The sequence below is a fragment of the Nicotiana tomentosiformis genome, chromosome 2, assembly GCF_000390325.3.
Source record: "Nicotiana tomentosiformis chromosome 2, ASM39032v3, whole genome shotgun sequence".
NCBI classification, from domain to species: Eukaryota; Viridiplantae; Streptophyta; class Magnoliopsida; order Solanales; family Solanaceae; genus Nicotiana; species Nicotiana tomentosiformis.
In genome coordinates this window covers 92,028,024-92,050,264 of record NC_090813.1, presented here as the reverse complement: position 1 = coordinate 92,050,264, position 22,241 = coordinate 92,028,024, and the positions used below count along the sequence as shown (strand labels likewise).

At 40.3% G+C, this 22,241-nt stretch overlaps 1 protein-coding gene across 3 annotated transcripts; it reads left to right on the top strand.

Annotated features, from left to right (window-relative positions):
- The first annotated feature begins 12,006 nt into the window (after positions 1-12,006).
- On the top strand, positions 12,007-21,651 carry LOC104112880 (cyclic dof factor 1-like). Of its 3 annotated transcripts, XR_011414097.1 has the most exons (4): positions 12,008-12,431; positions 13,766-14,991; positions 16,627-16,708; positions 21,487-21,651. XR_011414097.1 is itself a non-coding variant. In XM_009622920.4 (3 exons), exons 1-3 carry the CDS (start codon positions 12,291-12,293, stop codon positions 16,652-16,654), a joined length of 1,395 nt encoding a protein of 464 aa, XP_009621215.1. In that variant the 5' UTR covers positions 12,008-12,290; the 3' UTR covers positions 16,655-16,949. The 3 variants fall into 3 exon arrangements, 2 of the variants coding, with proteins under 2 accessions (XP_009621216.1, XP_009621215.1); XM_009622920.4 differs by lacking the exon at positions 21,487-21,651 and having other exon boundaries at positions 16,627-16,949; XM_009622921.4 differs by lacking the exons at positions 16,627-16,708; positions 21,487-21,651 and having other exon boundaries at positions 12,007-12,431; positions 13,823-15,427.
- The last annotated feature ends 590 nt before the right edge of the window (positions 21,652-22,241 follow it).

Here is a 22,241-nt window from a genome sequence, read left to right as displayed (position 1 = left end):
CTGCAGTGTCATCCTCATCTAGTTACCGTTTAGATTTTACACTTTGATTAGGCAAGAATGTTAAAAGAAGATTTTAAAACAAAATTGATTTTAAATATGAGAATAATTTTTTGATAGCTAAAAATGCTTGTCACTAATCTCATAATCTTAAACTTAAGAAGTATCTAACATTGTTAAAAGTTCCTATTGAATCAGATATATTATTGTATACGGTCGAAATATATTTTAGCCTCGTACGTCTGATCGAGTTCGAAAGATAATCGATCGAAGTGAGACGTCGAGATGGGTTCCGAAGATGGTACAAACAAGCTTCGAACCCGAGGGGCCGAACAATGTCGAGTTCAATATCATTATCTAGCTCGAATCCAAATCGAACTATGATGAAAAGTAAAGCTATCAAGCTTATGATTCATAGACCGATCAACATTGACCCCGAATCAATTCAAGGGTCCGAGTCAGAATAGAGCTCAAGCCAAGATCGAGAGCTCGAGTCAGAATCGAGCTCAAGCCAAGATCGAGAGCTCGAGTCAAGATCGAGCTCACAGACAAAAGCCGTTGCAACCCCACTAGAGGAGAGAATCTTGGCAGGAATTGTGGAAAAGCTAATTTATCATGGATCTTCCACTGAGTATTTTTAATTATATTTAAAGTAAGATCCATCTACTATAAAGGCAGGGAGTTATCATTTATGTAAGAGCAGTTTTTTGGGAGCTCACATTGTAGTTCAAGCACCATATCCTCTTATATTCAAGAGTTACTTTTTTAAGCCTCGTAAACTGATTCATGTTGCTTAGTCCTAAAAATCGCCTTCTTTACAACTTTGTTTATTTTGCATTCTTTGCGATCCATATTTGATATTTTCTTTTATCCTTACGATTTGTATTAAGCTATATCACATATCCTTAGAACTAAGAATAAATTCAACTCTATCCGTTTTTCGGGTAAACAGTTTGGCGCCTACCGTGGGGCTAAGGATAACAGTGGTTATTTGATACGAATCTGAAAAAACACGCCATTGTGTTTTGCGCTTGTTTCCGAAAATATCTTGAATTTTGGATTAGCTACGACTAACTATCAATCAAATGGCTTCACCAATCGACAACGGGGCATGTCTTCAAGATGAAAACAACAACTTGACACCCAGTACTAAAAGACCACTTGTAAATGCCGTTGGAGCTCGAATCGGAGCGCCAATAGATATCAATTTGCATGTAGCCATTGAGACGAACCTATATGCTGAACCCGAGAATAGCATCCAAGGTGGCACTCGGTCTATGGCTCGAGATACCCATAACGTCGAGGAAAACGGCGTTAGCTTGCGTATGATTTTCGAAATATTGCAAGCCCAACAGGCAGCAATAGCTCAGTTGCAGAGCCAAATCTAACTACAAAGCAGGCCAGAGCCCAATCCACCTCGAGAAATCACCCACAGAACGGAACCAGCCATAGTGAAGTCAAATGAGCAAGAATCGGGGACTACTCCCGAAATTGCTAAATTGCTCGAGGAACTCACAAAGCGAGTCGAAGCCAACGATAAAAAAGTAGAAACTTATAACTCTAGGGTCGATCAGATCCCGGGAGCTCACCAATGATAAAAGGTTTGGATTCAAAAAAATTCATGCAAAAACCTTTTCCCTCGAGCGCAGCCCCAAAACCAATCCCCAAAAAATTTCGTATGTCCGAAATTCCAAAATATAATGGAACGACCGATCCCAACGAGCACGTCACTTCTTACACATGTGCCATCAAGGGCAATGATTTAGAAGACGATGAAATCGAATCTGTGTTGTTAAAAAAAATCGGAGAGACCCTCTCGAAGGGAGCAATGATTTGGTATCACAACCTACCACCAAATTCCATCGACTCGTTCGCCATGTTAGCAGATTCTTTTGTGAAAGCACATACCGGCGCCATAAAAGTCACAACAAGGAAATCGGACCTCTTCAAGGTAAGACAAAAGGATAACGAGATGCTGAGGGAGTTCATATCTCATTTTCAAATGGAATGAATGGACTTGCCACCAGTCACAGAAGATTGGGATGTTCGGGCTTTCACTCAAGGTTTGAACGAACGAAGTTCGATGGCTTCACGACGATTAAAGCATAACCTGATCGAATACCTAACCATCACGTGGGCTGACGTGCACAATCGGTAGCAATCGAAAATTAGGGTCGAAGATGATCAATTGGGGTCTGAACCCGTTGTTCGAAGGGATACTAATCAAGAATGAGGTCCGATCGGGGATCGATACCAACCGTACAACGGAAGCCACAGAGTCAGTGAATCGAGACATAACCTCGGGCAAAATAACAAAAGAAGTGATCGAGGTCAAGGGTCCCGGGGGCTGATGAACAGAAGTAGGTTCGATAGGCCTGCCGGATCTAAGGAAGCACCTCGGTTATCGGAATATAACTTCAGCATTGATGCATCCGCCATCGTTTCGGCTATCGGACGCATCAAAGACACTAAATGGCCTCGACCCATGCAGACCGATCCTGCCCAGAGGAATCCCAATCAAATGTGCGAATATCATGGCACCCATGGCCACAGAACGGAAGATTGCAGGCAACTAAGAGAGGACGTAGCCCAGTTATTCAACAAAGGGCACCTTCGAGAATTTTTTAGCGATAGGGCGAAGAACCATTTTAAAAATAGGAATTTCGGCAAGGAAAACAAATAAGAAGAACCACAGCATGTCATTCACATGATCATCAGCGGCGCCGATACCCCTCAGGGACCAGTGCTTAAACGCACTAAAACATCGATTGTGAGAGAAAAACGATCTCGAACTCAAGATTACACACCCATAGAAACTTTGTTCTTCAATGATGAAGATTCAGAAGGAGTCATACAACCTCATAATGATGCACTAGTAATATCCGTACTCATGAATAAAATTAAAGTTAAGCGTGTGTTGATTGATCCAGGTAGCTCGGCCAATATCATCAGATTGAAGGTCGTAGAACAGCTTGGCCTGCAGGACCAGATCGTACCCGCAACCCTGGTTCTAAATGGATTCAATATGGCATGTGAAACCACAAAATGTGAGATAATTCTACCAATAAACATGGCCGGAACCATCCAGGAAATGAAGTTCCATGTGATCGAAGGCGACATGAGATATAACGCCCTTTTCGGAAGGCCATGGATCCACAACATGAGAGTTGTACCTTCGACCCTACACCAGGTCCTCAAATTTCCAACATCGAGAGGGAGTCAAAATAGTGTACGGAGAACAACCAGCTGCAAGAGAAATGTTCGCCATCGAGGAAGCGAAACCAATATCCTCGCCTTCGCCAGTAAAGGGATCGGGCTCAGAAGGGGAACGATATACCAAATAGCAATCACAGACATCGGCTTTGACCCAACCAGATAACTAGAAGATCGAAGAAGATAATGATCAGAGGATCCCTCGATCCTTCGTGATTCCTGATGACTCTGACGCCACCAAATCAACGATTGAGGAACAGGAGCAAGTCACACTAATAGAGCACTGGCCCGAATGGAAGGTATACCTGGGAACGGGGTTGAGCCCCGAACTCAGGAAGAAACTTATTCAATTTTTTATCGATAACATTGATTGCTTTGCCTGGTCCCATTTAGATATAACAGGGATCCCACTGGACATAACGACGCATCGGCTAAGCTTGGACCCTAGGTTCAGACCGGTGAAGCAAAAGAGAAGACCCCAGTCCGAGGTAAAGCACGCATTCATAAAGGACGAGGTAACCAAACTTCTCAAGATAGGGTCCATTCGGGAGGTGAAATATCCCGAATGGTTAGCCAATGTAGTTGTAGTTCCTAAAAAAGGGAACAAACTTAGAATGTGTGTGGATTATAAGGATTTGAACAAACCATGCCCCAAAGATTCTTTTTCGCTGCCCAACATCGATCGCATGATCGATGCCATGGCCGGCCATGAGATTCTCACTTTTCTCGATGCCTATTCCGGGTATAATCAAATCCAGATGAACCCGGAGGACCAGGAAAAGACTTTATTTGTCACCAAATATGGAACATATTGTTATAATGTCATGCCCTTCGGGAAATGCAGGGGCTACTTACCAACGCCTAGTAAATAAAATATTCGAAGAACAAATAGGTAAATCAATGAAAGTTTATATTGATGACATGCTAGTTAAGTCCCTGCGCTCAGAGGACCATTTGACCCATTTACAGGAAACGTTCGAGATTTTGAGGAAATATAACATGAAGCTCAACCCCGAAAAATGTCCTTTCGGGATCAGTTCGGGCAAGTTCCTCGGCTTCATGGTGTCAAATCGGGGAATCGAGATTAACCCCGATAAAATCAAGGACATCGAAGACATCACCATCGTGGACAACGTGAAAGCTGTACAGAGGCTAACGGGACGGATTGCAGCCTTAGGCCGATTCATTTCGAGATCATCATATCGAAGTCACAAATTTTTCTCTCTACTCAAAAAGAAGAACGATTTCGCTTGGACCCCGGAATGCCAATAGGCGTTAGAGGAACTAAAACGATATCTATCGAGCCCACCACTTCTTCACACTCCAAAAATAGACGAAAAACTTTGCTTGTACTTGGCAGTATCGGAAATCACAGTAAGCGGTGTCCTAGTTTGGGAAGAGCAAGGTACGCAATTTTCTGTTTATTATATAAGTCAGACCTTAGGAGAAGCATAAACTAGATATCCGCACCTAGAAAAATTGGCACTTGCACTGATAAGCGCCTCTAGAAAGTTAAGACCGTACTTTCAATGTCACCCCATATGCGTATTAACCACTTACCCGCTTCGTAATATTTTGCACAAGCCCGAACTATCAGGCCGATTGGCCAAATGGGCCGTCGAACTCAGTGGGTACGATATCGAATATCAATCCCGTACGACCATCAAGTATCAAATTTTAGCAGACTTCGGGGCCGATTTCACGCCAACCCTCGTACCCGAAGTCGAAAAAGAACTCCTGTTGAAATCGGGTACGTCATCGGGGTATGGACCCTTTTTACGGACGGGGCTTCGAACGTGAAGGGGTCCGGGCTAGGCATAGTTTTAAAGTCACGCACGGGTAACACTATTAGGCAATCTATTAAAACTACCAGGTTGACTAACAACGAAGCCGAGTATGAGGCCATAATTACAGGTCTCGAGCTAGCTAAAAACTTGGGAGTAGAAGTCATTGAAGCCAAATGTGACTCTTTGCTGGTGGTAAGTCAAGTAAACAAAACCTTCAAAGTTCGAGAAGATAGAATGCAAAGGTATTTGGACAAACTACATGTCACTTTGCACCATTTCAAAGAATGGACTTTACAGCATGTTCCACGAGAGCAAAACAGTGAGGCTGATGCACTTGCGAATTTGGGATCATCGGTCGAGGAAGGTGACTTGAGCTCGGGGACTGTCGTTCAACTCTCGAGATCCGTGATCGAAGAAGGTCACGCCGAGATAAATTCTACGAGCTTAACCTGGGATTGGAGAAATAAGTATATTGAATACTTAAAGAACGGAAAGCTCCCATCGGACCCTAAAGATTCAAGGGCCCTACGGACTAAAGCTGCTCGATTCACGTTGGCTTCAGATGGAACGCTATACCGAAGGACATTTGATGGACCATTGGCAGTATGCTTGGGTCCGGGAGATACCGATTACATCCTACGTGAGGTGCACAAGGGCACTTGTGGGAATCACTCCGGTGCCTATCCATTAGTCCGAACAATAATCAGGGCAGGGTATTATTGGATCGATATGGGCAAAGATGCGAAGGAATTTGTTCGAAAGTGTGACAAATGTCAAAGGTTTGCAGCAATGATCCATCAACCCGGAGAGCAACTTCACTCAGAACTATCCCCATGGCCATTCATGAAATGGGGAATGGATATCGTCGGCCCTCTGCCATCGACCCCAGGTAAAGCTAAATTCATTTTATTTATGACTGACTATTTCTCTAAATGGGTTGAAGCACAGGCGTTCGAGAAAGTAAGAGAGAGAGAAGTTATAGACTTTATCTGGGATCATATCGTATGTCGATTCGGGATACCCGCCGAAATAGTATGTGACAATGGGAAATAATTTGTTGGCAGCAAAGTGATGAAATTCTTCAAAGATCACAAAATAAGAAGGATATTATCAACACCGTATCACCCCAGTGGGAACGGACAGGCCGAATCAACGAACAAAACTATCATTCAAAACCTAAAGAAGAGGCTGAACTGACGCTAAAGGAAAGTGGAGAGAAATCCTACCCGAAGTCCTTTGGGCATATCGAACAACGTCAAAATCTAGTACGGGGGCAACCCCGTTCTCCTTAGTATATGGGTCCGAAGTATTGATACCAGTCGAAGTCGGCGAACCCAGTGTCAGATTTTGATACACGACAGAAGAATCAAATAACGAGGCTATAAACACTAGCCTCGAATTATCGGACGAAAAACGAGAAGCTGCTCTCGTCCAATTGGCCGCCCAAAAGCAACGAATCGAAAGATACTATAATCGAAGTACCAAGCTCTGCTATTTTAAGCCCGGGGACTTAGTGCTAAAGAAAGTCACCCTCAATACCCGAAATCCGAATGAAGGAAAACTAGGACCGAACTGGGAAGGACCATATCAGGTTCTCGAGAACGTCGGAAAGGGATCATACAAGCTCGGCATTATAAACGGAAAAACAACTATCAAGCAATTGGAATGTGTCACATCTAAAACGATACTACTGCTAAGGTACGACCCTCCCATATTCATTTACATTTCAAAACTGACCCCTGCAGAAGTCCGATTAAGAGCTAAGATGGATCCTTCAATACAAAGCCTTAGATCTGAAAGCACGCGTTGCACTCTTTTTCCCCTAGACCAGTTTTATCCCAAATAGGTTTTTCGCCAAGGTTTTTAATAAGGCAACCAATGATCGTGCTGCACTTACAACATTATCCGAGGCCTCTTTACAATCGACCTCGAATACTGGGGGGCATTAGCCCTCAAATATATCAAGTTCTGATGCAAGAAAGTTATTTCGCAACAACGGGGTTCGAATAGGAAAGGTTGTAAGAGCCAAATGGTCAAAACGAACCATGCTCATATAGTTGGCCCGAACCCAGACGCGAAACATGAACACATGTATAGTGACTTGCAAAGAAAGTTCTCCTTTTTACCAACATCTTATATTCAAGAAAAATTCCTCTATTTGGAGATTTATTATGCAAACAGAATTAAGATAAACGCGACCACTAAGCCTACGGGCTACATTTATTTTGAGTTCGAGCAAGCACTCACTCGACCATTATGCCTACGGGCTACATTAATTCGAGTTCGAATCATTCACTCGACGACTAAGCCTACGGGCTACTTTTATTTCGAGTTCGAGCAAACACTCACTCGACCGTTATGCCTACGGGCTACATTACTTCAATTTTGAATCATTCACTCGACGACTAAGCCTACGGGCTACTTTTATTTCGAGTTCAAACAAGCACTCACTCGACCGTTACGCCTACGGGCTACATTACTTCGAGTTCGAATCATTCACTCGACTACTAAGCCTACGAGTTACTTTTATTTCGAGTTCAAACAAGCACTCACTTGACCATTACACCTACGGGCTATATTTCTTTGAGCTCGAATCATTGACTCAACTAATAAGCCTAAGGGCATCATCACTTTAAGTTTGAATAAGCGCTCGCTCGGTTATAGAGGCTACGAAGTCCAAATTTGATTAAGTTGTTTAAATCCTTGTGAAAACATTCATAAGGTGTGAATAAAGTCTTCACAAGACTGGAAACAAAATAGAAGCAAGTCGGCAAAAAAAGGGATATTTCTATATACAAAATTGTCCACATGATTGATTACAACGTAAAAATTAAGGACTAAGCTTCCTGGTCATCCTTAGGAGCGGTCTCTTCTTTATCGGGCTTCTCCCCATTCTCGGATCCGCTCTTACTCCCATCATCATCATCATCGTCATCAGAAACCAAGGCTTCAACATCGGCTTCGAGTTCTTTGGCCCTTTTTATCTCTTCAACGAGGTTGAAACCACGAGCATGGATCTCCTCGAGGGTTTCCCTCCGAGATCGCACTTAGCAAGTTCAGCGACCCAATGTGCTTGAGTATCGGCGGTCTCGGTTGCCTCTCTTGCTTGGACCTGGGCAGCTTCAACATCGGCCCAATAGACAGCCACGAGTGCATCCGCATCAGCCTTTGCCTTTTCGGTATCAGATTCGGCCTTGGCAAGTACAGAGGCCAACCGAGCCTTAAACTCCTCTATTCTTCTTGCTTGAACCAGGCCTTTTTCCTTTATTCTCTGAAGTTGGGTTTTGGCCGATGATAACTGGGCTCGAGCAGTTTCTTTCTCTGCAGCAAAGCGGTCCATACCTTCTTTCCACTGCAAAGACTCCGCTTTTATCATGTCGACCTCCTCACGAAGCTTCCCGATCATCTCAATTTTTTGCTGCAACTGTGAGACCAAAAAATTAGCCATTGTTCCGGTATCAAGCCCATAGGCTTTTAAAAGTATCATTACCTGCTCAGACAAATCGGTCTGATCTCGGTAAGCCTTGGCCAACTCAGCTCGGAGGTCTTTTATTTCCTATTCCCTTTGCCCTAAGAGAAGTTTTAGGGAGTTCCTCTCATCAGTAAACCGTTGAAGGTCGGCCTCGTATCGATGCAACTCATTTTGGGACCGAGAACATACTTCTCGATGAACTGTCGATGCCTGCAAAGAAACAAGAAATGAAGTTAGAAATGAAAAGTAAACATAAAGGTAGTACCGACAAAATAATTTTAAGGCTTACCTGATTCAAAGCCTGCTGCACCCCGTGAAAAAGATCCGATTCATCACTAGCACCGGCAACGTCCTCGATACCGGTAAACAGGTCACGAAAGGGATCCTCTCCATCATGAGGCATGTCTAGATCGAGGGCCCCCAAAGCTTGGGCTTCCCGAATCACCCCTGAGGAAAAAGCGGGAAAGGTGGGCGAATCTTCGATTGCTACTGCCCCAAATGAATCACTTGGAGCATTCTCTTCAGTTCGAAGGGATTCAAGAGGGTCCCCTTCAGACATATCCCCCATCCATTGGCTCTGATGGGATACGTCTTCTATCTCTGATAATTCAGGGATTCCGCCCGAATCTTTCGCCGGTATATCCTCAGTTCGAGGCGGAGCCTCATGAAACATCATTGATCCAGCTGCCGATGGGGCATCGGTGGTTCTTTTTGTTCGGGCCGCCAGCGCGGACCCATTATTTTCTTCTTCTTCTTCATCTTCATCCCTTAGAAGCAGAACTGATTCCACGGTCAAAGGAATGACAATCTTGTTCGTCTTACGAGCCGTCCACTTTTTCTGTTTTGGATCTTCGGGAAGGGAGGTTCTTTTCCTTTTATTTTCCTTCACCGGCTTTGGGACAGAGGCCAAAGTTTCTTCCTCGTTGGATAAGGGCCTCAAAACTGCATCTTTGCCCAAACCTGCATATGGAAAATTTTATTAAAATATTGGGAAAGCATCTCGTTCGAATTATCAAAGAGTACGAGAAAGGGGCTTACCATAATTTTTGTCCTCCCACCGACCCTTTGACAAATCACACCATGAGCGCTCGGCGTATGTGGAGGTCAAAACAAGAGCTCGTACCAAGTTCTTGAGATCAGGAACTGCTCCTGGCATCCAGGGAACCGCTGCATCACAAAAAGAAGAGTATCGATGAGAAAAGAAATGAAAGAACAAAATAGAAGGAAGTAACAGCAGGATCACACTTACGTTTCATATTTCACTCTTCGGGAAATGACATCTTTTCGGTCGGAATCAGGTCCAAAGTCCTCACTCGAACGAACCTGCTCATCCAGCCCCGATCCCTGTCCTCGTCAATGCTCGAGAACAGAGCCTTGGTAGCCCGATGCTGAAGTTTTATTAACCCTCCTCGAAAAAGTCGAGGACGGTACAATCGGATAAGATGGTCGAGGGTGAACGACATCCCCTCGATTTTGTTCATAAAGTATCGGATCAAGATAACGATTCGCCAAAAAGAAGGATGGACCTGGCCTAGGGTTATTTGGTATTGACGATAGAAGTCAATAATAATGGAATCGAGGGGACCTAACGTGAAAGGGTAAGTATACACATTCAAAAACCCTTTCATGTAAGTGGTGATATCTTCGTCGGAAGTAGGAATTATTATTTCTTTTTTATCCCAATTGCGATCTTTCTTTAGCTGTTTGAGGTGCTTCTCGGTTATCGAACACATGTACCTCGATACTGGCTCACACCGGCCAGGGATCAATAAGCCTTTATCGACCTTAAAATCAGAAGTAAGAACACACGCCCCGGGAATGCACTCCTCAGGCCATGGTTCTGCCGGTGTCTCATCGGCGGCACACTGTGAAGATGAAGCCTTCTCTTTCTGAGGAATGGTTTGTGATGTTTTTGCCATTTTCGAATTCAAAGGTGAGGAATAGAAGAAAGTGACAAAGATTTGGTAAAATTGAAGAGGGGCTTTTTGCAAAGAGAAATCACAGATTTGCGGGTAAGTCAGAGAATACGAAAAGGGACTTGGGAAATTTGGAAGATTGAAGATGTAAAAGTGGTAAATGATAAAAGGAAGGGTTATTTATAGGTTTGAGCGATGGCGGTTCAGTATCAGCGGTGGCCGACCACCGTCTGACATGCATTAAATGCCTTGAAAGACTAAATCGACGGGATAACTATCACGTGCGTCATGATCAAGCCCGATGGAAACGTCAACTTATAATCCGATCGAGCTGTTGAAAAATCATATCGTTTCTCACCACATTCTTCCTAAGAAACGAGGGGACTATCTGTATACGGTCGAAATAGATTTCGGCCTTCGTACGTCTGATCGAGTTCGAAAGGTAATCGATCGAAGTGAGACATCGAGATGAGTTCTGAAGATGGTACAAACAAGTTTCGAACCCGAGGGGCCGATCAATGTCGAGTTTGATATCATTATCAAGCTCGAATCCAAATCGAACTATGATGCAAAGTAAAGCTATCAAGCTTATGATCCAGAGACCGATAAACATTGACCCCGAATCAATTCAAGGGTCCGAGTCAGAACAGAGCTCAAGCTAAGATCGAGAGCTCGAGTCAGAATCGAGCTCAAGCCAAGATCGAGAGCTCGAGTCAAGATCGAGCTCTCAGACAAAAGCCGTTGCAATCCCACTAGAGGAGAGAATCTTGGCAGGAATTGTGAAAAAGTTGATTTATCATGGATCTCCCACTGAGTATTTTTAATTATATTTAAAGTAAGATCCCTCTACTATAAAGGCGGGGGGTTATCATTTCTGTAAGAGCAGTTTTTTGGGAGCTCACATTGTAGTTCAAGCACCATATCCTCTTATATTCAAGAGTTACTCTTTTAAGCCTCGTAAACTGATTCATCTTGCTTAGTCCTAAAAATCGCATTCTTTACAACTTTATTTATTTTGCATTCTTTGCGGTCCATATTTGATATTTCCTTTTATCCTTACGATTTGTATTAAGCTATATCACATATCCTTAGAATTACGAATAAATTCAACTCTCCATTTTTCGGGTAAACAGTTATAATAAATAAAATGATAATATAATATTAAATTAAAACAGTATTTATATGGAAAGGTGACATTATTCTTTAAGCAAATTAGAAGAAGAATAATAAGCTAAATAGAAACGGATGAAAAAGAAAGGAAGAAAATCCCCAAAAAGAACAAAAAAGAAAAGCCCCAAAAGCTGGGCGATCTTTTGAAAAGGCTAGGCGGAAAGCAAAGAGGCAGTGCTGACTCGGATCAAAAAGTCATCCACTTTATTGAGAGAACCAAGAAAGAGAAAGAGAGAAAAAGCGAACATCTCTAGGCCACACACTACTTGTGGCTCACAAATAACACTCGCATTTTCTTACTGACGTGGCATAACACCCCCCTTAGGGTATTAACCTTTTCTACACGTAATATAATATCTACAAAATTGTTAACTTAAGCAAATAAATGAAGTTAAATCTTCAAAATATTTGAAAATAAATATCTATAAGGTGCTCTAACAAATTATTTAACATATGAAAATGCAAAAAGATTTATGTAAAGAAGAAAAATAGGCGAGAATATTTGAAATCTTCCATTTTGGTAAACTAAAGACTCAAACCAGACCCAAAGTCCCATAACTCAAAAGAGACGCTTAGAGTGAAAGTGCTTTGTGGGTGTCAGATCTCTTTTTCTATCTGGTGAATGAGTAAAAGTGTAAACATGTCAATTGAGAAATAGTCCCAAAATCACTTCACTTTATCCATTTCTCTCTCTTCTATTGCTAAACTTTTCTAGTAAATCTTTTGGACTTGCTAATGTCTGAAGCAATTGCTAATAAGGACCCAGCCATTAAACTCTTTGGTCGGACGATTCAGTTGCCCCATTTTCCGGCGGCGTTTCCGGCAGATACCGGAGATTATAGTTCCTCAGCTGGAGAAGATGAGCTAGAGCACAAGGTATATAATTATAAATGCTTCTTCTTCTATATAATGACTTTATTTATTAAGTATTGTGCTTAAGTCATCCGAAGACTATTTGTTGACTTTCCTTTTGGACCATCTTGTTAGGGTTTTGGTTGATTATTTTTGTTAGGTTATGCTGAAACGGAAGGGATTCGTATAGGGCATACTTTGGTTCTTTTGTTTGGGTAGGAAATTTTACCTCTTTTGACTGTTAGGTCATGCATACTGAAATTTTCTAATTTGGTTTCTTTCTTTATCTTGAACATATAAATTTCTCCTTTTTTAGTTGTCTCCATAAATGGTTAGCTATTTTCTAATGAAAAAATTACTGAATTCACCATTTTATGCAGGAGGTTAATAGAGTTGTAATTTCTTGTGTTTCCATTCAACTAAACTCAATCTCAATCTAGAGGATTCTTTGTAACTTGTAATTTTTGACGGTAAATACTTACCCACACCAGGTGATCACACCTAACTGAACAATTAACCTTAACAGTCAACAAATCAAAGTGAAAATGCATATCACTGAACCATGGTTAACTATTAAAAAGTGTATATGCAAGACATGTCTCATGTTCATTGGTTTGGTGTTAACACCTGGTGTAGGTAAATTTTTACCATAATTTGACTGTTTTTATATGGCCATAGGCTTACCAACTCTCCTTCTTATTCGAGCTTGGGATAGGCTATGATTTGCACATAGGAAGAGTTTTGTTGTGCTTAAACAAGTTATTTTCCCCTATATTTGGCGAGCTGTGTTTGCATAGTTCAAGCAACAGCTTTGCTTTGTACGTTGCATGATTGTTACATGTCCTGTCAAAGTTTCGTTAAGTCTTCATCGTTTCTAACACTAATATATATATAGTAACCATGCTCCAACATACTTCAGATATTTATATATGAGCTAGACTTGTTTAGTTTTGAACTTGTCAATTGTCATTGAATATGAAAGCATTATATTATGGAAAAGTTATTTAATTTCTTTGTAATGTGAACGATGAATCTTTTCTTAACAACTATATTTAGTGCTCTAACTATATGAGGAACAGTCCAAAACATACTTAAGCTGTAAAAAGTACTCAAATCCTCTGTCCTCCCTCACTAGCATGTAAATGATATATGATAATTATGTCTTCCTTTTATCTTTAGCCTCAATATTTTCTTAATGACCTCGTCATCCTTCAATGATAGGGAAGCTCAGTAGTCAGTGTAGGTATCAGGATCTAGTGAAATCTTGTTAAACACTTGCCTGACTTTGCCACGTCCATAAGTTATCCGTTATCTGAATAAAGCGTAATAAACTAGATTTATACACATTATACATACAGGGTCAGTGTGATGATTGTACGGATGAGAATGAACATTTAATTGCCGGGGAGTTGCAGGATCGGAATCCAATTCCAGAGAATAGTGAGATTATAGAGGAGTCACCTTCTTATAATGACTGTTCAACAGCCAAAACATCAAAAAGTGAAGTGGAACAGGCTGAAACAAGTAATTCACAGGAGAAAATCCTGAAAAAACCAGACAAGACACTTCCATGTCCTCGCTGTAATAGCATGGAAACAAAATTTTGTTACTTCAACAATTACAACGTCAGCCAGCGTAGACACTTTTGCAAGAATTGTCAGAGATATTGGACTGCTGGTGGGACTATGAGGAATGTGCCTGTAGGTGCTGGCCGTCGGAAACACAAGAACTCAGTTTTGCATTACCGTCACATATCCATCTCTGAAACACTAACAGATCTTTCAAATGGAGTCCAGCCACCTCCGCTCAAGCTCAATGGAACTATTCTTGCATTTGATACTGACAAACCCCTACGTGAGTCAATGGGTTCAGTTTTGAACATTGCTGATAAAACTATGCAGAATTGTTCTGGGAATGGGTTCCACAGATATAAGGAGCTTGGAATTCAGGCTGGAGACAATGGAGATGATCATTCCGATGGATCTTCAGTTACTGCTTTAAGTTCAAAGGATAGTGATAATGGGTCGCCCGACATGCCAAGACAGAACTGTAATAGCTTTTCACCTCATTTACCTTGCTTTACTGGAGCTCCTTGGCCATATCCATGGAGTTCTGTGCACTTGAGCAATGCAGTACCTCCACCTGGTTACTATCTTCCTGGCTTTCCTATGCCATTCGTCCCTGCTTATTGGGGTTGTGCAATACCAGGTTCTTGGAATGTCCCTTGGATGTCCCCACCCACTGCATCCCAAAACCAAATGCCTCCAACTTCTAGTCCTAATTCTCCAACTCTGGGGAAACATCCAAGGGATGAGATTATTCTGAAATCAGTGGGCAGTGAAGAAGAGCCACGAAAAGAGAGTAATCCACGTGAGAAGTGCCTATGGTTTCCAAAAACATTGCGAATTGGTGATCCAGGGGAAGCTGCAAAGAGTTCTATCTGGGCAACATTGGGAATAAAACATGGCGCAGTTGATTCAGTCAGCGGAGGTTCTTTCAAAGCCTTGCTGCCAAAGAGTGATGAAAGGAACCGTGTTTCAGAAAACTCTTCTATATTAAAAGCCAATCCAGCAGCAATGTCCAGGTCATTAAATTTCAATGAGAGCTCATAAACAGGTGTCTTTGGAATCTTTAAATGTTAAATGGTGGTGACAATGCAGGAAGTCTTCAGCTGTGCTATGCTTCTCCAGAGTTTTCTGCCACTGGCATTACTTACCCTTTTTTTGCCCCCTCATGTAGGACCAGTTATTTACACAGTTTAGTAGGAGAAAGTTTAGGGGTAGATTCCTCAACTTCTTTTTACAAAATTAGAGTAGATCCATCTAGTTGCTAGTTCCTGCCTTTTTGTTTGAGTGAGGTCAGAGCTTTTTGTTTCGTAGATGGTTTTTCTGGGAGTTTAGCTTTCTTAGTTGATGTGCATACCTGTATTCGAGAAAGTGAGAAACATACTAGAGTATTTGTAAAAAGAAACACCCATGTGGTAAAATAAGTTGGAGGTAACATGACGAGTTTCTTATTTACCTTGTTGTTCTGCTTCAAGTGTTATTATAATTTACCATCATGAATGGAGCTCCCCTATAAGTAACCTGACCGACCTTTCCTTTCTTCCTCTATTCATTAACCCTCTTTTCCTCTGTTTTTGGGGACAACATCTAAAATATTTGTTGATGAAATGTAATAGATATAAATTGAACTATCCTGCAGTGGTTGTTTGTGTTTTTCCTTTCCAGAGGCTTAACCGGGGGGGGGGGGGGGGGGGTAGTATTCTCCAACTCCTAGCAGTTGTATATACGACTACAGATTGCATGCGCTGAAAAGGGCATAGTAATGGCCAATGTTTGAGAGATAGTAGTTATCTGCTGAAGAACTAGGTAATATTCCTTTTTAGCGCCAGTGGCCAAGGGCGAAGTATAGCTTGTCATAGAGTTGCATGCTTTGTTCCCATTTGATTACCTTTCTTAATTTGTCACCTCTTTTCTATCTCTGTCACTAGCATGTGAGCATATATAGCTGTGGGCAATTAAGACCATGTTAGATTTTGTTTGGTTATGTAACTGATTGTACTCAGTAATCACAATGAGCTCTCTATGAATCATATCTTTCTAGGCATGAATTGACATTGTTTCACTATGATAGTACTTAAACATCATCAAGCATCTTAGGATTTACGCGGTGTTATATCTCAGGGGCAAGTGCTGTCTATTTATGTTCTTATTATTAGCTTGTGCAGAGTTCTTGCGGATGTGATGATATTTAACCTGTGCATTGCTGGATTCCTTCTTTTTCCTTTTATGGGGGATGGGGTGGAGTGGGAAGTGGCTGCTGCAGAACCTTTGTTGCTTTTGCATCTGAGCTTTTAATTTGTTACCACAGAAACGGATCTAGGGCAGGTTTCATGGGTTTAATTGAACTCTTTCAGCTTGAACAATGAATATATGTGCAAAAAGAAATTAAAAGATGTATGCATATAATAAGATTACACTCATTTTGAATCAATTAACTCTATACATATTCTGTGCTGAACTGCTACTAAAAATTGGTGGCAGAAGGAATGCAGGTTGTTGTTATCTAATGATCAACTTGTTGTAGGGTGAAGATGGAGGGTTGGGAATGTTTAATTCAATAAACTCTGCCAACCCTTATTGTTGATACCACTAAATATAGTTTAATATACTTTTATATGGTGTTTATGAGAGATTCTTTGCTCGTATTGGTGCAGAATACAGCATGCAGTCCCTCCACCTTAATCAAAAGGCATGAATTCGAGCCCCCCAGGAATGGATAGACTCGCTTACCCTTTTGTAAGTCTTAAACGACACAATCTTGGATTAGTCAGATCAATACGTTTTGAATCTCTAATGCATAAAGCAAAAGAAGTACATCAATCCGATGCACAATGCAGTGTCTATGTGTTGTTATACTTTCATTGACTATAATCTTAACCACAGATTTTAAATGGTGGGTCTTGTTTGATTTGAGAGAATCCTAGACAACTATTTTTGTGATCAGTCTTGTTGCTATCAAGGATTTAATTTTTCTGTAGCCTGAAGTTGCCTGGAACGCTCGAGTCGGCTATATTTGCAAGTTATTTGTGCTTCAAGCCTTCAAATGCTTTGATAAAGTTATTGGGATTGAGAATCAAAAGTCAACTTCCATTAATATTAGCTTTAATTTTGGCATTACTTTCAAGTAAGTAATTCTTGAAGTACTGAAACCTTCGGCCTCTATCATCTAAAAAGGACAAAAAGAGTTTAAGCAAGCATTTATTAAAGGAGTTGAATACTCTCTCTGTTCACTTTTACTTGTCTACTATTAACTTTGCACTCCTTAAAAAATACTAATAAATAAATTGTATAATTTACCATAGTATCTATATTAATTTGTATATATTATTAATGAATTTAGAATAAGTAATTAATGATAAGAACAAAATAAGAAAAATATATTATTTTTTCCTTAATATGCAAAAAATAATAAATAAAAATTTATTTTTAAAATACTTGACAATTAAAAGTGAACAGAGAAAGTATTTTACAAGAACTATCTTACTTTATTTATCTAATATCGAAAAAAGCAAAAGAAGAGTAGTTGAAGCAAGCATTTATTAGAGGAGTTAAAATAGTGATGTAATTAAATACTCCCTCTGTTCCCTTTTAATTGTCTAAAAAAAAATAAAGTGTGTATTTTATAATTTTACCCATACTAATCATAGTAATTTCAAAAGTCTTTAGAAAATAATTTAAGAAATTAGTAGTTAATGATAAGGATAAAATAGAAAGATAAAAATTATCTTAATCTTGATTTAGTATATTGGATAAGTAAAAGTGAACGGGGAATTAAATTTAAAAAAAAAAAGAGAAAAAAGAATTGGTGCGGCTAAAGAAGAAAGCTGCGTCTCTGCCTTACGGCCCAGATAAAGTACTACATTTGTTTGTTGAAACTGAAGTTAAAGCGTCGAGATGCCCCCCTCCAAGACAACAAAGAGGAATTGAAAAGTAAAGTCTTTAATAGCAGGAGAAAAGATTTAAATAGTGACACGTCATGCTTCCGAAGTTCTTATAGGAAATAAACCCCTACGGAAATAATATTTACGGTAATAAAAGTGGAATAATAACGTAACACCGAGATACGGTAATTAACAAGAATAAAGGAGTGACAACGACACCAAAATTTTTACGTGAAAAACCCTTTTGAATAAGGAAAAAAACTACGGCTCCGAAAGGAGCAACTGATATCACTATAGCAAGGAATTTTTACACTTTACATGTCCGAGTAAAATACTCTAAAGACCACTACAACACTCAAAAGAAATAACCCTCTTTTGATATTCCCACCTCACTACAATATCGCTCACAATCTATTTTTCTCATAGACTATTTTCTTATACCCTGTCTGTGAAACTTCACTCTTTCTTTCTAACTGTTAGATATATTTTTCCTCTGAGATTGGTGTATAGAAATGAGAGCTGAAGCTCTCCTTTTATAGCCGAAGCATCACTCTCTAAAGCCTATTATATTTGACAACTTGCACACATTTTTTCGTCTTTTTCTTCAGTGTTGACAATTCAACAAAGTTGGCTACCAAACAAAAAAAATTCAACAAAGTTGGCTACCAAACCAAAGAAATTTTCCTTAGGCACATGCCTATTACTTTGGCTTTTGAATGAGATGGACCCTATCAATCTCCCCCTCCAGTCTCATTTATCTAGATGAGGTAGCATTGTCTTCTAGTTTGAGTGCATGCCGACAAGTTCTTTGCATAGCTCGAACTTGTCTCTTGGTACCACCTTGGTCAACATATCAGTAGGATTTTCACTCATGTGAAACTTTTTGACTTATAAAGATTCGTTCTCCACCTGCTCACGAATCCAATGATATCTCACATCTATATGCTTTGTTCTTGCATGGTGCATGGAGTTCTTGCTCAAGTCTATTGGACTTTGACTGTCACAATAGACGACATACTCCTTTTGATGCAATTCCAACTCTTGAAGAAACCGCTTGAGCCAAACTGTAATGATCCAATCGGTCATTTTAACTTTTAGAATCCCCTTCCCTAAAATAAAACCTTCCGTATGTGCTTTTAATGATTTATGACTTGCGGGGATGGTTGGTTCGGGATTTGAAAGTATTTGGGTTGAAACTGGAATACTTGGTTCATTAAGTTGGCCTTAAAGTGCTAAGTTTAATTTCGGTCAATATTTTGAGAAAACGTCCCCAGAATAGAATTTTGACGATTCCAACAGCTCTGTATGGTGATTTTGGACTTAGTAGTGTGTTCGAAATTTTATTTGGAAGTCCGTAGTTAAATTAGGCTTGAAATGGCTAAAATAGGAATTTAAGTTTGGAAGTTTGACCGGGGAGTTGACTTTTTGATATCGGAGTCGGAATCCAGTTCTGAAAATTTTTATAGCTCTGTTATGTCATTTATGACCTGTGTGCAAAATTTGAGGTCAATCGGACTTGAATTGATAGGTTTCGGTACATAATGTAGGAGTTGGAAATCTTAAGTTTCATTATGCTTGAATTGGGGGATGATTCGTGATTTTAGCATTGTTTGGTGTGATTTGAGGGTTAGACTAAGTTCGTATGATATTTTGGGACTTGTTGGTATAATTGGTCGAGGTCCCGAGGGGCTCGGGTGAGTTTCAGACGACTAACGGATCACTTTTAGCCTTTGAAACACTGCTGATAACTGCTAGTATTTTCTTCTGGTATCCTTATACACGATCGCGTAAGTTGGTCTGCGATCGCGTAGAGTAAGTTAGGCAGAGGTGGATTTGTTCTACGCGATCGCGTGAATGGGGTTGCGATCGCATAGGATAAATTTGGGCAGTTAGGAATTTGTTCACTGCGATCGCGTGGACACGTCCGCGATCACGTAGGATTGGCCAGTGTGTGGATCGCGATCGCGTGTCATTGTTTGCGATCGCGTAGGGGAAATTTGAGAGGAAGTTGGGCCACGCGTTGTGCTACGCGATCGCGTAGAGTCGGAACCTGGTGCATCGCGATCGCGTGAAGAGAGATGCGATTGCGTAGAGTCGGAACCTGGTGCATCGCGATCGCGTGAAGAGAGATGCGATCACGTAGGGTTAATGTTTGGGCAGAAAAAATTGTGCTACACGATCGCGTGAGGAAGTTCGCGATCGCGTAGAAGAAATCACTGGGTAGAGAGTTTAAGTTCTGAACGATTTGGAGCTCGGATTTAGGCGATTTTTGAGAGATTTTCAGAGAAAACAACGGGGTAAGTGTTCTTAACTCAATACTGGTTAAATTACCCGAATCCATCACTATTTTTATCATTTAATTGGTGAATTGAGTTGAAAAATATTAAAAACCCTCTTGGATAGATTTGAGAATTTGAGGGCCGAATTGTTATCGGAATTTAGTGATTTTGGTATGGATAAACTCGTGGTTGAGCGGGTGTTCATATTTTATAATTTTCGCCGGATTCCGAGATGTGGGCCCCACGGACGAATTTTTAATTAATTTCGGAATTTTTATTAAAAATATAGTATTATCTTATAGAATTGATTCCTATAATTTTTAATGATTGTATCGAAATATTTTTGGCTAGATTCGAGCCAGTCAGAGTTGGATAATCATGGAAAAAGCCTTCTAGTGGATTACATTGGAGCAAGACCCGGTAAGTCTCTTATCTAATCTTGTGAGGAAAAAATTACCTCATAGGTGATTAAAATTAAATAATTGTTGCTAATTGTGGGGGCTACGTACGCACGAGGTGACGAGAGTCCGTGCGTAGCTACTATTAATGCTAAAGTCCGGGTAGTTTAGGACTCAAAGCATGAATTACTTGTGTAAATTGTATTCTTTATTTAATTAATATTATTTAATATATATTAAATATATATATATTGAGAATTGTTAGATAAAAATATTAAAGGATGAAAATCTCATATATACTTGATTTTTCTTTTTAAATTAATTAATTGTTAAGAGAAATTGTTCTTCCTCCTGAATTTATCTTATAACAAATATACTCTCATTCCGGAGGTACATAAAAAAATATCCTCATTTCTTGTGGAGCGGGCCGAATGCTTCGGCAGGATAGATGCATCTATGGATCGTGCCACACGTCCCTCGGCAGTGTACACGATACTCTGGATCGGGCCGTACGTCCTCGGCAGAAATCGTGTTTAATAATAATAATTACATGATACTTTAATAGTTATTTCAGCTTGCGAAACTAATTGATAATTTGGAGAATCCTTGAAATTTTATGAATTATTATTTCTGCTTGCTAAGGAATTAATTGTTATTCCTGTAAATGAGATTAATTGATAAATTGGAAATTATTTGAATTTAAGGAATTTAATTAATATATTGAGAATTGTTGCATTTGAAGGAATTTGATTATTTCTGCTGCTTAAATAAATTATTGTAAATTTTATACATCATGCTGATTTAAATATCCTAGTTGTATTTCAATTATTATTATTGACCCATAGTGAGTGTCAAAGTCGGCCATCTCGTCTCTACCACTTCGAGATTAGGCTTGATACTTACTGGGTACATGTTGTTTACGTACTCATGCTACACTTGCTGTACTTTTTGTGCAGGACCTTAGGCAAGTACTAGTGGGGGGCCTATCGTCTTACACCCACGCTATCCAGGGGCATAGTGGTGAGCTGCCTTTCTGAGCCGTTCTGCAGCTACTAGTGTCTCTCCTTGTATTTTTTATTCTGTCTATTTTATTTCAGACAATATTTGAGATTTTGTATAATCTACTAGATGCTCATACACTTGTGACACTAGGTCTTGGCACACACATTGATAGAATTTGGATTTTATTATTTTTCTTAGTTTTAAATTTTCTCAATATATGCTTAAATTATTAAGTTGGATTGCCTAGCTGTAGTATTGGGCGCCATCACGACCTATAGGTGAAATTAGGTCGTGACAATATGGTATCAGAGCACTAGGTACACGTAGGTCTCACAAGTTATGAGCAGACCTAATAGAGTCTTGCGGATCGGTACGGAGATGTCTGTACTTATCTTCGAGAGGCTATAGGGTGTTAGAAAATTATCTTTCTTCATATTCCATCGTGCAATTGATGTAGTACTAAATATCCTTCTCTTATTCTCTCACAGATGGTGAGAACGCGCTCGAATGAGGTTCCAGACTAGGGAATAGCTACTCCCCCAGTTGCTAGAGGCCGAGGCTGAGGGAGGGCTCCAGCCCGTGGTAGAGGGCTAGGACGTCCCAGGACTGTTCCAGTTATGCCGCCAGTGGGTCCAGCAGAGAACCCCATTATTGAGGAACAGGATGAGGTGCCTGTGGCAGAGCCAGCTCCGGTGGATTTCACATTTGC

Bases quoted from the DNA above. Each gene is read 5' to 3' on its own strand.
- LOC104112880 (XM_009622920.4), top strand. From the start codon at position 12,291: ATGTCTGAAGCAATTGCTAATAAGGACCCAGCCATTAAACTCTTTGGT. The intron at 12,432-13,765 runs GTATATAATTAT...TTATACATACAG, and splicing joins AAGATGAGCTAGAGCACAAG to GGTCAGTGTGATGATTGTAC. The intron at 14,992-16,626 runs GTCATTAAATTT...GTATTGGTGCAG, and splicing joins AATCCAGCAGCAATGTCCAG to AATACAGCATGCAGTCCCTC.